At 38.6% G+C, this 17485-nt stretch overlaps 1 protein-coding gene across 1 annotated transcript in view; it reads right to left on the minus strand.

Annotated features, from left to right (window-relative positions):
- Positions 1 to 3219: 3219 nt before the first annotated feature.
- tmem175 (transmembrane protein 175) overlaps positions 3220 to 17485 on the minus strand; it is a 28281-nt gene continuing 14015 nt past the window's right edge. The window contains exons 5-10 of the mRNA XM_052039296.1: positions 14542 to 14577; positions 14108 to 14191; positions 10442 to 10606; positions 8824 to 8902; positions 8293 to 8422; positions 3220 to 4877 (exon numbers count right to left, since the gene is read on the minus strand). Coding sequence (XP_051895256.1) covers positions 4217 to 4877; positions 8293 to 8422; positions 8824 to 8902; positions 10442 to 10606; positions 14108 to 14191; positions 14542 to 14577 — 1155 coding nt within the window. The 3' untranslated portion in view covers positions 3220 to 4216. The remainder of the gene's footprint in view (positions 4878 to 8292; positions 8423 to 8823; positions 8903 to 10441; positions 10607 to 14107; positions 14192 to 14541; positions 14578 to 17485) is intronic.

Raw genomic sequence — 17485 nt, forward strand, 5'->3', positions numbered from 1 at the left:
TTGACTCCTCAGAGAGTATTGCTATCCATTCAAGAAAAGAGATGAGATCTCATATTTCTCCAACATGTGATTTCAAGCATTATACAATAAGGTCCATTTCAACTTTTGGACATGAATTTAGCTAGTCAATGGTTCAGATGTTTGGATCATATCATGGAATGTTTTCAAAGATTCTTATGGTCCTGTATAAGTAAAGGCAACAACAAGCTCAGGCACACAAATACTCAACAATAAGAACCAGAAGCAAAACAATACCTAGTGGTCAACAATTTAGGCTAGATTTCTTTGCACAACAACCTTTAATGTCAATAAGTCTCAAACTTATGATTAATTTTAACCATGTTTTCATATCTTTTTGCAAGATGTCTTATTTTAAGAACAGCACTTCAAAACTCACCTAGAATAAGTTTTGTGGAGAAAGATTGAATAATACAGAATAGATCAGAAATTCTTCAATGCCCCAAACGGTGCAATAAAGTGCTGCCATGCAGAAGGCAAACATCAGTTTTTCGTGAGGCCCCTCAGGAGCATTGGGGTGAGATATGTACTCAGTGTATAGGGAGGAGGGTCATCACCATGAATAAAACTTGAAGGCTTCATACCCTGGTGATCATTCACAGGAATAGAACAGTACAGCACAATATGGGCCCTTCGGCCCACGATATTGTGCCGAACCATATAAACCTACTCTACGATCAATCTAACCCTTCCCTCCTACACAGCCCATAACCCTACATTTGTCTTACATCCACGTGCCTGTCTAAGAGTCTTTTAAATGTTCCTATTGTATCAGCCTCTACCACCACCCCCAGCAGTGCATTCCATGGTAAAAAAAAAGCCACCTCTGACATCTCCCCTAAACTTTTCTCCACTCATCTTAAACAGATGTCCTCTGGTATTGGCCATTGCTGCCCTGGGAAAAAGGTGCTGGCTGTCCACTGTATCCATGCCCCTCATAATCTTATGCACCTCTATCAAGTTGCCTCTCATCCTCCATCACTCCAAAGAGCTCACTCAATCTTTCCTCATAAGACATGTTCTCTAATCCAGGCAGATCCTGGTAAATCTCCTCTGCACCTTCTCCAAAGCTTCCACATCCTTCCTATAATGAGGCAACCGGAACTGAACACAGTACTCTAAATGTGGTCTAACCAGAGTTTTATAGAGCTGCAACATTACCTCGTGGTTCTTGAACTCAATCCCCTGACTATTGAAGGCCAACACACCATAAGCCTTCTTAACCACCCTATCAACTTGCGTGGCAACTTTGAGGGATCTATGGACTTGGATCCCAAGAACCCTCTGTTCCTCCACACTGCTAAGAATCCCGCCATTAACCTTGTACTCCGCCTTCAAGTTCGTTCTTCCAAAGTGTATCACTTCACACTTTTCTGGATTGAACTCCATCTCCCACTTCTCCACCCAATTTTGCATCCTGTCTGTATCCCATTGTAACCCTCAACCTTCTACACTATTCACAACAACCTTAGTGTCATCTGCAAACTTATTAACGTATCCCTCCACTTCCTCATCCAAGTCATTTATAAAAATCACAAAGAGCAGGTGTCCCAGAACAGATCCCTGTAGAACACAACTAGTGACTGACCTGCAAGCAAAATACTCTCCATCTACTACCACCCTCTGCCTTCAGTGGGCAAGCCAATTCTGAATCCACGCAACCAAATCTCCATGGATCCCATGCCTCATGACTTTCTGGATGAGCCTGCCATGGGGAACCTTGTCAAACGCCTTACTAAAATCCATATACCTTCATCAATTTGTTTTGTCACCTCCTCGAAAAACTCAATTAGGATTGTGAGGCACGACTTGTCCCTCACAAAGCCATGTTGACTATCCTTAATAACACTATGGTTCTCCAAATGCTTGTACATCCTGTCCCTAAGAATCCTCTCCACTGATGTAAGACCCACCACTGATGTAAGACTCACTGGTCTATAATTCCCAGGATTATCTCTATTACCTTTCTTTAACAACGGAACAACATTTGCCATCCTCCAATCCTTTGGCACCACTCCTGTAGCCAGGGAGAATGCAAAGGTCATTGAAAATGCTCCAGCAATCTTTTCCCTCACTTTCCGTGGTAACCTCGGGTATATTACGTCTGGCCCTGGGCAGTTACCTCTCCTAATGTTTTTTTAGAAGCTCCAACATCACCTCTTTCTTAACCTCAACATGCTCCAGCACATCAGCCCGTTCTACGCTGACCTCACATTCATCAAAGTCCCTCTCCCTTGTGAACATTGAAGCAAAGTATTAAGGACCTCCCCTAGCTCCTCTGCCTCTATGTACGTTTCCTTCTTTCTCCCTGAGTGGTCCTGCCTTCGTGCTAGTCATCCTCCTGTTCTTCATGTACGTAAAGAGTGACTTGGGGTTTTCCTTAATCCTATATGCCAAGGCCTTCTCATATCCCCTTCGAGCTCTCACAAGTCCCTTCTTAAGCTCCTTCCTGGCTACCTTATAATTCTCAGGAACCCTCTGATTTTTACTTCCTAAACCTTAAGTATGCTTCCTTCTTCCGCTTGACAAGAGATGAATGACATATTTGCTTAAATTTAACTTTTTTAATGAAATTGTGATTTGGCAGTCAACCCAATTTACAAACCAACACACTGGCAATAACAATGGTGCTATGAAGACCAATTTTTTGCATCTCTTGTCAACCATGGTTCCTTCACTCTACCATCCTTTCCCTGTCTCAGTGGAATGATTCCATATGCACAGGTTATCAAAGTTATATATAGTTCCCTTGGAAATTGCAGAGGCTTTCCCCTCAACATTCCTTTTTTTTAATGGAAAAAAAATGAAGCTTGTGCCAACCAATTGATGCAGTTCCCTCTGCTCTGATTGTGGCATCTTTAGCATGACCATGTCTCTGCTGTAAATCCATGAATTGGTAAATTTAGTGAATTAATACATTGTAATCAAGGAAATATTCTGTTTTAATATTTGACTATTACTACAAAATGTGTTTTTGGGGAAAGATTCTGAGTTTCAGTATTTCACCGACACTGATGGCAAAAAATTGGTCTTCATAGCACCATTGTTATCGCCAGTGTATTGGTTTGTAAATTGGGTTGACTGCCAAATCACAATTTCATTAAAAAAGTTAAATTTAAGCAAATATGTCATTCATTACTGAATTTACTGAATAAAGAAAAACATCTAATTACTTTTGAAGGAAAAGAAAACAACACTATATAATGAGCATAATTTATTTAAAGCCATAACAGTTCATTACCATTGATATTGTAGGTTCAAATTTTCAGATTTTGGAATAATCAGCATCTGACAACAAACATTTTAAAAGTTCAACATGGACAAAGAATAAGATGACATTTTAACAAGTAATAAATCTGAAGAATTTTAAGACAAACTTTAAGAGGTATTGTAGGATTTTACATAATTCCATTCTATTGTACAAGAATTTTTCCCAGTTCATTCAAAAATATTATTTCCTCCTGTAACTTAATTGCAGGCCTTTTACAATTACTGCTACAACAACAAAATCTGTTATGCTGTTAGAGGCAATCATTTAAAATGTAATAGATACTGGGAACAGGCATGAAAAATGAAGGATTTATCTGTGGAATATAAATGTGTTATTTCAGATGATTATTGTAACAGGGTGAAGGAGTCTATCAAGAATGTTTTATACCTAAAAACAACAATTGGTAAAACAACTCATTCCTTCAGTAATTGACTTGTACACAATTTGACATTGAAAGATAATACTGTAGTCATTTTAGAAAAATGTAATATAAAAAAAATAAAAATTGTGTTTTAAGTTAAGCAAAAGGACAAAATTGAAACTTGACATAACACTGAAAACTGAAAATTGTACAGAAACATTGGTATTGTAACACTGAAATTGCACCATTACCAAATTATTCAAACATTTTTAAACAAAATGACTGATGTAAAATATTTAGACAAAAATTAGATATAAAATAAATAACATCATTTTGATAACCAAGGAATGTAATTTTACAACATTTTTTGTCTGTATTGGCACATAACAGGGTTATACAAAGGCATTTCATTTTTAAAGTTTCCTTTGATGAGTTTTGAGGCATTAAGCTGCTTCATGAACAAAATAACAAAGGGGGCAAATGATTACAAACAAACCAAATGTGTTTATGAACACTTTAAACCAAATTAACATTTCCATGCTGTGTGCTCTACAACACTGCTCCTCTCATCTCTCACTCACAGTGATAGTAGATTCTTCTTCCTCTTTTAACACTGATGTCTTTGGTTTTAATCGATCAAATAACCATGTCAGAATAATTAGAGCAATTCGGACAATGACTCGTAAAAGAACAAATGCAAAAGGAACAATAATTTGCATCAAATGGAAGATTTGTGTGCTAAACCTGCTTAAAATATATGTCAAGCAGAATGTAACAAATGCAACAGAAGGATAAAGTGACAGCTTGGCAAACATAAATGCATGTTCTTTGCCCCCATATCGGATATGGTGATGCAAGGTTTCCTTTTCATTGTAAAGTGCTGCAACCCATATTGCAAACTGAAAGAGACTTGCAAGAAAAATTATAACACAGCTAATTTGAATTGCCTCAATTTCATTGCGTGACTTGGCAGCAAATTCGTGAGTGAGCCGAAAGGCTAATGGAAGTCCACCAATGAAAGCAAGAGAGAAAGTATTCAGGAGGCCCATTAGTCTCGTTGGCTTAGTGATGTAGAGAAAGAGTGAATGATGCACAAACCAAAGAAGGCCAACTGTCACAAATGAACCAAAATAAGCTAGAAATTCTGGACCATACTCACTAAGTGCTTCAAAGAGTTTACCGTGGAACTTATCTGCAACTTCTTTAGATTCAGGAACATTGTCCTCGCTGAAACAACAATGTCCCAATAAAGTTATAAGAAGACTCAACCCAATAGTGCCATGAATCATCACTTTTGTTAATACATTAATTGACATTTACTCTTTGCAGTTACCACTAAAAACAATCTCATGTCTTGCGAATAAAATTAACTAAGTCAGAAAAGGAAGAAGGAATGGAGAGATTAGAAAAGTGGACAGATTAGAAAATCGACAGATGACTTGCTTGACAAAATATGTTTTGAGCTGATTTTTAAAGAAAATGTGACAGGTAGCAAAATAGAGGAACTTAGAGACTAAGTTTGAGAGAGAACGCTGAAGTAGCTAATAGCTCTGCCACCACAGGAGGAGATGGTACAGAAGGCCAGCACTAAAGGAACAATATTCAGGAGAGGATATGGAATAAAGGAAGATGTATAGGCCATGGATTGACTTGTAGAAGATGATAGTTTTAAATCTGAGACACAAGAGACCGCAAATGCTGGCATCTGGAGTGAAAAACAAGCTGCTGGAGAAACTCAGCAGGTCAGGCAGCATCAGTGGAGTCAAAGAAGCAATTGTATGACTGAGTTATGTAAAGGGGAGATAACCAGTACAAAGAGGTGAGGGGAGGAGTGAGACAGGAGCTGGCAAGCCAAAGGTAGAGCCAGGTGAGGAGGGATTGACGAGCAGATGGAGCCAGGTAACCTATCATATTCCATAATTTGCAGCCCTTTGTTACCTCCACTAATTGCCTCCCAGCTTCTGTTGCTATTTTCACCTGTCCCTCCCCCACCTGGCTCCATCTGTCCAGCAACCCCTCCTTGCCTGGATCCACCTATCACTTGCCAGCTCCTGCCTCACCCCTCCCCATCACCTCTTTATACTGGTTATCTCCCCTTCACATTTTCAGTCCTGATACAAGGTCTCCACCTGAACTGTTGACTATCCTTTTGCTTCCACAGATGCTGCCTGACCTGCTTGTTTATTGCTGCAGTTTTAAATTTAATGGATATGATATTAGGAAGCAAATGTACCTCTGCAGTGGAGAGAAATGAGTGAGATGCAAAGCATGACATGTGTTTTAAAAGGCTGGCATGTGTAGAGGGTGGAGAACAAATCACTAGGGTCTCAAAGACAATGTAATTTGTAAAAGAGTTACCTTACTGTGTAATTTAAACACCACAGTGTCTTCTTAACAAATAATCAGATATGATTTTATTAAATGGCAGAGAGACTTGGGGGGCAGCATAGCCTCTAAAATCATGACTGATCTAATACTGGCCTTATCTTCAAATTCAATGGCATTACCTTTGCTGAATCCTCCACTATCGATATCCTGGCAGTGATCAATAAATCAGGAACTAACTGACCACCTATTCAAATGCTGTGGCAACTGAACCAGCTTCTTTCTCCACCATGAACTCTCCACTTGAGTGAATAGATATAGTTGCTGCAGTACTCAAGGAGCTTGATGCTGTCTACTAGTTGATCAACACCCCTATTCAATAGTTTAAGCAAGCATTCCTTGTACCATCTGCATTCTGTGGCTGCAGCCTGTACTACGTACACAATGGTCTACAGTAAACTGCCAACCCCTCTCTGCTAGTACTTCTCAAACCTGCAAACTCAGACAACCAGACAGATAAGGGCAGTAGGGGAAACACTTGGATCTCAAATATCCATTATGGTTTATCAAACTTGAATATATCATGCTTTTCCTCCATCCTTACTGAGTAAAAATCCTGGAATGTCCAACCAATCAGCATTATTGGGTTACCTTCTTCACACAAGCTGCAACTTGTATTTTAACTGAGCCATAATTGCCAAAAATCACTCTCCTCCTCTGCAAGTTATTCATTATTCCACAACCCTTTCAGAAACATTAATCAAATTTTATTAAACGATTCCCTCCAGCTATAATATGTTAAATAGCACAGGTCATTGGAGCTCCATTTTGGCCATGCTGATTTAATTGCAGGCAACCCTTCTAAAAATAGTAAGGCCACAACAACTCTAGAAAAGGAAATTTCAAGTACTTATGCAGTTTTATTAGTTTAACTATATATGTTTTGATTCTATGATCCTGGTTTACATAACAGTTGGAATTTACTTTGCACTGTTTAATGTACCCATGTGAAGTTTTTTCTTGAATTCCTTCTTTCCAGATTTGAAGCTTTGTTTACTTTCTACATGAAGGATCAAATAAGAATTTTTATAAAAAATGTTTAAGCAAGATGGTTAATTCCTAAGATACTCCTGTTCGTTATTGGATGAACTTGTATGACGTACTTGTCAATGGTTAACTATTCTTTCTTGTCCTCATCGACCAGTTGGTCATAAAGCCTCCCTGATCAACTAAGGCAGTTTAACACTGCTACTCATTACATAATTCAGATATGGAGTATGATGATATGTACTTTGTATGAACACCCTACTTTAGGACGGTCTTTCCTTAGCTCGATAATAAACTTTCTGCCAATGGTCTATGATCTATTATAATCCGTGACTCTCAAAAACTAATTCTTCTGCATTTTTAAAGAGAGCTTAAAATATCGTCAGTTATTAAGTTAACCACAGATCTAAAAATAAGTAAAATAATAACTTTTCAAATTTGACTGAATCGATCAGAACGCTGCATGAGTAAATCACAATGTTGAATTATGTTTAATAGTTCTCTGCAGAATCTTCAGCTATGGCATATTCAGGACTCAGCATGTATTTGACTTCCATACCTGCATATTGCAACATGGAAGTTGGAGATGATCTGGTGTTCAGGTACCAGTGAGTCTCACATCCTGCTGTGGCAACAAACCTAGCTTTACACTAAGGATGAGTAACCTTGATTGAAAAGGTAAGTGCAGGTCAGTGATTTATTTATTTTTATTTAATTTCTAGTGGTTTTAAGCTTTCTTTAAACATTTTTTCGTTTTTAAAAAAAATCATTTAATTTTATTTAATTTTTTTTAAGTGACTCTGATACTCAGAGACGTTTAAAAGGCCTTTGACAGCTGTGAAATCTTGAAAGGCCATCAAGGCGTTCCAAGGCTGGGTTTCAGTAACCACCTGTGGCCTAGTTGCCACCAAGACCCACTCTATAGGAATGCCATGGCAGCTACGACTTGAAGTCAAATGATATCACATAGCCACAAATTGTAAATGCAGCTTTGGGAAAAGCACGGGGAGAGGAGGGGGTGGGCGGGGAAGCAGGCCAGATTTAGCGCAATCCAGCTCATGGAATATGTTATCAAATGTAAAACAGTACTTTTTTTTAAACTTCTAATGAAGTTGGGATTAGCAATGCTGGGAATCCACACTTGGGTGATCAATCCATTAAAGACTTCTACTGATATATCACCACACTAGCGAAGAACTAGTTAATAAAGCAAAATATGGTAGGTGGTTGAAAAGTCTAATGATGCAAACAATGTAGATACATAGCTTACCATATGTCTAAAATAAGTAGAGTTGCAACAATAGCAAATACTCCATCACTAAAAGCTTCTACACGCTCTTTGCTCAGTGGCTCATTTGGATGAAATGTGTAAAATGGCAGACTTTGTATTTCTTTTGGACCTTGGAAGGAAAACAAGATATGTAAACAAACTTTTGCTTTTTTTTACTTTTGCCACAATGTATTTTTCTTCCAATTTGAGCATGTTAATCACACAATTTTCATTAAAACAGATCTAAAGTTTGACTGATGTTTGAACTATTTGCCTACCACTTCTCACCACAGCACCATATTTCTCAAAAGAAAGAGAGGATATTTTAGTTGTAAACTCTCCACAGTTATTGCAATACCATACTGATGTTGACAAGAAATGGGGTGGGAGGGCTGGTGGAAAGGCAGCTTGCTGTTGCAAGTAGCGATTGTTCTTCCTTAGAACTTCCATTTCTAAATGGGATTATAGTTATAAATGCACAGGGAATGTCAGAAACTGACTTTGCATGATCTTAATATTTCAAATACTCACCCTTTATTTTGTTTCCACACCTCTGTGTAAACTGAGTAATGTATGGGAGAAAGATGACAAGCGCAAGCACTGCATATGCCTGTGAAAAATAATGTTTCCAATAATCAAATACAATGTGAGATCATACCACAATACAGCTAAAAATGCAACTGGTAATCTAGTTTACATGAAGAAATAAAACAGTTACATTTATTTAGTCATACAGCACAAAAGAGCCATTTGGTTCATTATGCCTGTATGATATGCATATAATATGACCAACATATTGAACTGGTATTTGTCAGTCACTTGCCCACTAAAATAAAGCCTTTCATGGAGGGATCCTATGGCACAAATTTCATCCGGGAAACATGGCTGACTTAATTGGCAAGCACTTGCACAGTGCAAGTCTTTCTATTGTAAATCCCAAAGCCCCTATTATAGCATTGCTTTGGCACCTGGCTGATGTGCCCTTGAGTTTGCCAAATATCATTCCTGCCAAAAAGATTGTTTGTGAAGACACAAGATTGTTTGTGAATATGCCTCTTACAAACAAGCAAATATATTTAAATACTATTAAAAATGAAACACAGAATTATATGGAATCTTACTTATTGTTTCACCAAAGGATCCTTGCCAGTTCCAAACAGAGCAATGAGCAGACACCACACAGACAGCACCGGAGGTCAGGATCAAACTCCTATGCCATACCAATTCATTGCCAGCCATTAATTCTATGCTGGCTCCTCTGCCACTTTAGATTCAGCAGGCAGATTTTCTATCATAAGTTGGGTAAAACTAAATTTGTGATCCACCACTGGATTTAGTGAGGAGTCCAGTGTTAGCCATAGAGCATTGTTAGCAGCCATTAACTGTGCAAGAGTTCAAGACTTCTGTGTTTGCATGCATTTGTGTGGGAGTCCCAAGCATATGCACATCGATAAGGGAAAGTGCCAGCAGTTCCTTGCAGAATGCTGGCTTTTTAAATAGAAAATTAGCTATTATACTCTGTTACTTTACCATTGTACATAGAAGTCAAAGAATATGCATGACTATGTACTATAATTTGAATGCAATATTGAATTTACATCATCATATTAGTGCGGAATTCGTACTTTCAAGTGTGAGTATTTTGAGGGCAATTGTTCCTTTCAAACTATTCAATCTCTAGAATAAGTGTGGTGCATCATTAGTTGATCAAACTTCTTTAAATGCAATGCTGTGACAATATGCCTATATTGTACAAACTGATATGAAAAACTCTTCGCACATCTTGTTTTCCGAATTTTGCCATGATAAACAGCACAAATCTGGCCTGTAACATTCAACATTTTACTTTGCTTATTTTTTTCTTTGATAAGTTTACTCTATCAGCTTTCTGCTCACACGGGACAATGACAATTGGCAGACAGGTTGAAATAGATGAGGCAGAAGGGCAATTAGCTCCTCTAAATAAATCAACGCATCAACATCAACTGAACTAGCAGGTTATGATGTACTTTTATGACACGTCATAATGTAATCAACTGAATTACTGAATGTTCATGGACCATTAGTCCTGAATTTGATTTCAGGAATATTTTTTCAAATATAGTTCTGAATTAACAAGTTATGTATAGATGCACAAAACGGAACTTACCACTGGACAATAGATGAAAGATATGATTCCTGCTATGAAGAACAGACCTGGAGCTCGTAAGGTCACCTTTAAAATTTGGTATTTATACAAAATTCGATCTTCTAATGCACAAATATGAGCATTCAATAAGTAAGGGTGGTGGAATCCATAAATTACAATTACAGCCTGTTACGGAATTAATGGAAGAAGTTAGCTCTGTAGTTTTTCTCCAACAATTATCACATGAATATACTAGTTAAAGACACCAAAAAAGCATACATTTTTTTTTCTTTCTCAATGTATCCTTGTTTCATTTATGTAGACATGTTCACAAATGGAAGCAGCACTAATGAGCGAGCCCATACTGCTGGATTCAGCAGGTCTTGCACCTCTTGAGGTAAATAGTTAAATCTGAGACTTTATTTCGCCTATATTTACACTTCCACATTACGCATCAACATTCTAAGAATACTTAACAGGAATGGGAACTATGGTTGACATTCTTCTTTATTCAAGGATACTGAGGAAAATTCCAGTATACTCACTGGTACTGCAGTTAAAAATCAGGGAGGTTAGAGATCAGTTCATAACATGGTGTGTGTGTGTATCTATCTGTGTGTCTGTCTGTCTATCTATCTGGTTTTGGGCAATCAAGAAAGCTAAAATAATTTCAGAAACACAATGCATTTAACCTTTTAAACAATATCCATAAAATGTGATGTAAAATTGTAATCAATAACATGGTGTTTCGCAGAAAACCACACACATGGCCAAAAGGGATTAAGTATATGGTACACTCAGTCAACACATTGCATTCAGTACATCATTTAGGTGATGAACCAATTTCGACAGCTGGAAGAGAATTTTCTCCTCCCTGTTGGCTACAAGGGCCCTATGTGTAATGGGTTTTGACACCAATTCATATTAAAAATAGCTGAAACTGTCTTGGGCAACCTCATAGATGCCACATTTTAAATAAAATGTGTTCTATTGATGCACAAATCCAGGAGTTCAAAACAAAATAATATTGCCAACTTTTAATTCCTTTTCGATGAAAAGGCTAATTCTACTATTTTGGACAATGATACTACATATTAAAAATATTACACACATTGACTCATACAGTATGGAGGCAGGCACTTCAGCCCATGATGTCCATGCCACAATCAAGTACTTTACTTATACAAATCCCATTTTCCAGCATTTAGCTCAGAGCCTTCTATGCCATGGCACTTCAAATGCTCATCCACATACTTTAAATATTTTGAATGTACCTCCTCCACCATCCTTCAGACATCATGTTCCAGATTTCAACCACTCTCTGGGTTAAAATGTTGCTCCTTAATTCCCCTTGAAATCTATTCCTTACCTTACCATACCGTCTGGTTATAGAGATATCTGCTAAGGGAAAAAATTCTCACTATCTACCCTGTCTTTGCCTCTTGTGATTTTGTATACCTCTGTAAGGTTCCTCCTCAGCCTGCTCTGCTTCAAGGAAAACAAATCCAGTTTATCAAGTCTCTGCTCATAGCTGAAACATCTTAGGCAATGCCCCAGTGAACCTCCACTGCACCCCCTCTAATGTAGTCACAATCTTCCTATTGTATGGTACACAGAACTGCACACAGTACTCCAGCTGTGGCCTAACTAAAGCTGTAACATAACCTCCATGCTTTTATATTCTATGTCCCAGCTAATAAAAGCAAATATCCCATATGCCTTCTTAACCATATTATCTTCTTGTGCTCCTGTCTTCAAGGATCCCTGGACATGTACAGTACGTACACCAAGTACTTCTGTAGGTCCTAGCATTATTATTTGTCCCAAAGTGCATCACCTCACATTTTTCAGAATTAAATTTATCAACCATTCTGCCCATCTTACCAACTCATCAATATTGTTCTGCAGCTGAAGCTTACCTTCCTCACTATCAACACCACCACCAACTTCCCTATCATCTACAAACTTACTAATCATGCCTCCTACATTCACATCCAGGTTTAAACAAATAGCAAGGATCTCAGGACACCTCAATTTATCAACTCAACCTCAACTCAATATTTATTAGATTCACCAGCCTACAATTACCTGGTTCATCCTTGTTGCCTGTAGTTATCTGGCATCTCTTCTGTGGCCAGAGAAGATTTAAAAATGGAGCCCCAGCTATCTCCTCCCCTTGCCTCCAATAGCACCCTGGGATGCATCTCATTAGGCCTTGGGGATTTGTCCACCTTTAAGCCCACCTGGCATCTAATATCTCCTCCTATATGAGGGTAATCTGTTCTAGAATTTTGCCAAACCCTTCCCCAAATTCTCCAACAACAATGTCCTTCTCTTTATAGAATATAGATGAGAAGTGTTCATTAAAACTTCACCTAATTCCAGCAGTTCAATGCACAGGTTGCCACTTTGGTTTCTAATAGGCCCCATCGAGGCTGACTTGCCCCCACGAATCTGGAGACTCATTCTACTAAATAGTGCCGAATTCCTTGAGGAAAATAAATCATTGTTTTAGCATATTACTCATTTGCTCTATCAGAATCAATGTGGCAGCATAGCATTTGTTTACTGCAGGTAGCCCATGTGTGCATGGGTTGCACATTTGAGTCAAGAACTATGTAGCTGGCAGACATCAAAACCCAGTAGCTTCCACTGGTTTGTCATGATGGTCAAATTTGTATGACACAGCTGATTGTCGCAGGTGGACAATAATCTACATGATGTGCTTTTACGTTCACATGCCAGTTGAACATCAAAGGAATGGAATCCAGTTGTTGTACGTCTCCGAATTGGCACGGGGTGCCTACAAAGCAACCTGTACCTTGGAGAAGCCTACAAACCTCATGAAGCCAATTGCCTATTCTATCTGCTGCCCTCTTGCATAAATAGGAGAAGTCTTCAATTCTTTTGGAATAGAGACTATCGCATATTTCCATTAAGTAACAGCAAACCATGATATGTTACAGGTATCTCTGGCTCCAGCCTTTAAGAGGTCAAGCATATTAAAGTTAATGACAACAGTGACTTTTACAGTCATTGGCAAAGCACTCCTTACCTTGTTTGTGGTTGGAGTTGTAACTGCAGCAAGTAGGCTATTTTAGTGAAACTACCCATATTGAAAATACAGGATTTTCTTCACTGAGGTTTAAGTAAAAGAGTTGCTGGGTGAAAATCATAGATTAATATGCATTTTGGTGAGATCCCTTCCACATCAGCTTTCACCCTCTTTCAACAGCTTGTCCTGAGCTGTGTGTCCTCTGTTTATTATCCCAGCTATGTTCCAAGGCGAATGTCTGCTACTGCACCCAATGTAGAAGCCCTGAAGCAAGACAAGCTTCTTCAGTTCCTGGCACACTGCTTCCTGTAAATTTAGCAACTGTCAAAAGTTGAGTAACACCAAATACTTGTACAATTATGGCAGCTGCAAGCAACCAGTGATCCCTTTGAATAGGGTTGGTGGGAATCCTTCCTCCTGCTGAACAGATGCCATTTGCAGGAGTGCTGAGTGTTCATTGACATTGTGTGTTGCCTACTCTGCATCCTTCTGGCAGGCATTGGTATCACGCACACTAATGCTCTATCCTAAAAGGTGGCTTTGTGACTCATGCTACAAACATGGACAGCCTCACAATAATAATCCCTCTTTGCCAGATTGTTACATCACATTAAAATGCATTTATTTCATACCTGAATTAATCCAATGATAATGGCACAAACACAAAATGACAGAATTCCAAGTGTGTCGTCTGGAAATGAGGCCATCAGAGAAAACTAAGAAATGAACATTTCAATTATTTAGAGATAATAAACAACATTTTCAGAATAGTTGTTGAACCCCAGTAATGATTTGTAGACATATTAAATTTCACTTTGAAATATTTGTTAAAATTCAGTATATGCTTAGTCAAAATTCAGCATTGATATGAATTACACGTATTTACAATTTTAAGGACCACCAAATCACATGACTTAGCAGACTATTTTACAAACTGTCTTATGGCACAACATTAGCCATTTAAAAATTAAGGATGTCAACATAATATGCATTTTCCTAAAGCATTACATTAAAAAGCTTCCACTTTAAAACATAGTGCATTATATATAACATAGTGTTTACTTACTGTATAAGGCAAGAAGGTTATGAGCATCATACAAGCCTAAAAACATAAATATTATAAGTACTTAGCCAAAATACTGAGGCTGCTACTATATACAGTATATATATTAGTTTTTTTCTTCAAGATAGATTAAAAGTATACAGAAGAGAAAATAGCAGTGTAACTGGACAGTCAGGACTCAACTTGACCTCTGCAATATTTGGGAATAGCACTAAATAGATTGTCACTCACCCCATAGGCTTCATATCAGATACAGTACCATTTCAGCTCAGTGCAAAGTCCTATTTTAACAGTGACTTGGGCATTGTTTGTAAATAGTACAAAGGCTGTTGATCAGAAGTGATGCTGCTGCTGGACTAACCCAACTTTAAAATTTCACCACAAAGAAAGCATGGTCTTACTTGGCTCCAAATTTAGTTTAACTGGCCAGTATATCTCTCTGATAGTGGATCATAGCATTTGATCCACTATCCTCTCCTAAAAGAACCAGCCAATTTGGAAGTAAGTTGTCATAAAGAACTTTGAGCACTATTCAAGATTTATTACTTATTACTGTTCACTCATTGATGGAGACTTGAAAACGATTTTTGAAAATCATCTTGTGATTTGCCAGATGCCACCAAAAATTCACCAATACTCATTGACACTACTTCTGGAACTCCCCCCCCCCCCCCCCCCCCCCCCGAGGACTTCACACAACAACAGTTAGTGCTGTGTATTCTATCTTACTGGATACCTTAAAGGAGTCACAAGGAGAAAGGGAGTGCTTGGTGATGGGCATCTTTCTGTTTCTCCCTTGGCCTGCAAGAAAATGGGAGAAGGACGAGAGATTGTCAGAGCTGCACTGGTTGGTACAGGAGAGAGGGATAGGAGGAAGAAGGGGATTCATTTCTTTTTGCTGGCCTGGGTCATTGTTCCTCCTTTGCATCTCCATCACCAGGATCTCCTATGCTGGATCTGGGAAACCTGTGCACCCTCTCACCTGGTCTCTGCACTACTCTGAAATAAGCTACTCTCATATTATTATGAGAATTATGAATTCTCTTAATTATGAGAATTAAGTCAATCTCATTCAGCCCACTACATGTGCTCAGTTGAAGTAGCTTGAGTGTTAAATTTGGAGGTATCTATTTTAAAACAAATTTAAATTACATAAATCAGAAAAGTAGTACCACAATTGCATGCTAAAACCAAATTTTCAATTGGGTGTGTTTTACTGGCATTGCACCTTTTATCTGTGCACCGTATTATCTGTTATCTGTGCATGGTCTCTATATGCTCTCACTGTAGAAACTCAAGGTGCTAAGTAACCTCCTCGATGCGCCTTCTCCATTTTGAGTGTTCACAAGCCAGGGATTCCCATGAAAAAGTGACAATGTTTTTTTTCCCCAGAAAATGTTGCGAATGTCCTTGATGTGTTTTTTCTGTCCTCTGGAAATCTCTTAGTGTGACAGAGTTTGGAGAAGAGTGCTTATTTTGGGAGTTTACTATCAGGTATGCAAACAATGTGGCCTGCATAATGGAGCTGTTTGAATGTTATCAGAATCTCAGTGCTGGGGATATCAACCTGGGAGTGGATGCTGACATTGGTTCAGCTATCATGCCAATGGATTTGTAGAATTTTGCAATGACAGCATTCGTGGTACTTTTCTAATGCTTTGAGGTGCCTACTATTGGTTGTACATGCACTCAAAGCAAACAGGAGGGCAAGGATCACTGCTGCTTGGTTTACTATGAGCTTGGTGCCAGCTCAGAGATTTGGGTCTTCATTCTTTTCCTTAGTTGGCTGAAGATTATGCTGCCACACTAATGACAGTGGTAAATTTTATCATTAATACCTGTCTGAAATGTGGAAAATGATCTACAGTTTCCAGCGTCTCATCATGGATCTTCATTGCTGGTGTACAGTGTTGTATAGCAGGGTAGGTTGGTATAGGACCTTGTTTCTTGGATGTTTAGTATAAGATCCATCTAATATATGCTTAAGTGAAGAAGTCAACCATGGCTTGCAACTCAGCCTCCAGATGTGCACATACACATGTTATCTGTGAAGAGTGAATGTTGAGTGATTAGAATGGGGTTAACTTCATTATGGAATGGAGGCAGCAAAGGTTGAACCCCTTTTGTTCATCCTGCAGGCTTACTCCAGCAGAAAACATTTTGGAAATGAAATGCAATATTGGTGGTCGGTTGGTTGAGGACCTGTGCAGTATTGTAGCAAGTAAGATTAGGAATAGGGTTGCTGTGTTGACACAACTTTGCTTGACCCATGTCTGCACTGGGACTGGTGTGTAGATGATCTGGTCGGAATCTTGGGTTGCATATCATTGCGTAGCAGACATAGAATAGTAATTGTGTTTTGAGGATAGGCTAATTCGAGAGTGATTCCTCATAATCCCCCAAAGATGATGGAGTCAAAGGTTGATGTGAAATTGAAATAGGCCATGTACAGTGGTTGGTGCCTCACTCTGCATTTTGTTGGATTTGCCATGTGGTGAAGATCATGTTCATTGTGTGTCTTGATGGATGGATCTGCACAGGCACTAAAATGGGAGGAAACCTTTGGTGACTGGGAGGAGATGGTTGCAGTTACTTTTTCTGTGGTAGACAAGAGGGAGACTGCTCTGCAATGATGGAAATTATTTTCCTTTCTTGAAGACAATCATGAATACAGCATGGTCTCCTCTCCTCCTGATGAGTGAGATGATGCCATGAATTTGTGCAGAAGTAATTCTCGGACATGCTTTAGTACATCAGCAGGCATTTCATTTTCTCCAAAGTCTTTGCTGTTTTACTGATCTTTTGAAGCTCTTGCCCAGCAAGGAAGCACCTAGCCGTGCAATGGAATCGAGAATACTCCCATCAGAGACAGAGGCTTAGTTGAGAAGATCTTCAGTGCTCCTTCCAGTGGGCGACTGACTACCTCTCTGTTCTCAATAAGCTCTCT

This window comes from Pristis pectinata, chromosome 2 (genome assembly GCF_009764475.1).
Source record: "Pristis pectinata isolate sPriPec2 chromosome 2, sPriPec2.1.pri, whole genome shotgun sequence".
Taxonomy (NCBI): domain Eukaryota; kingdom Metazoa; phylum Chordata; class Chondrichthyes; order Rhinopristiformes; family Pristidae; genus Pristis; species Pristis pectinata.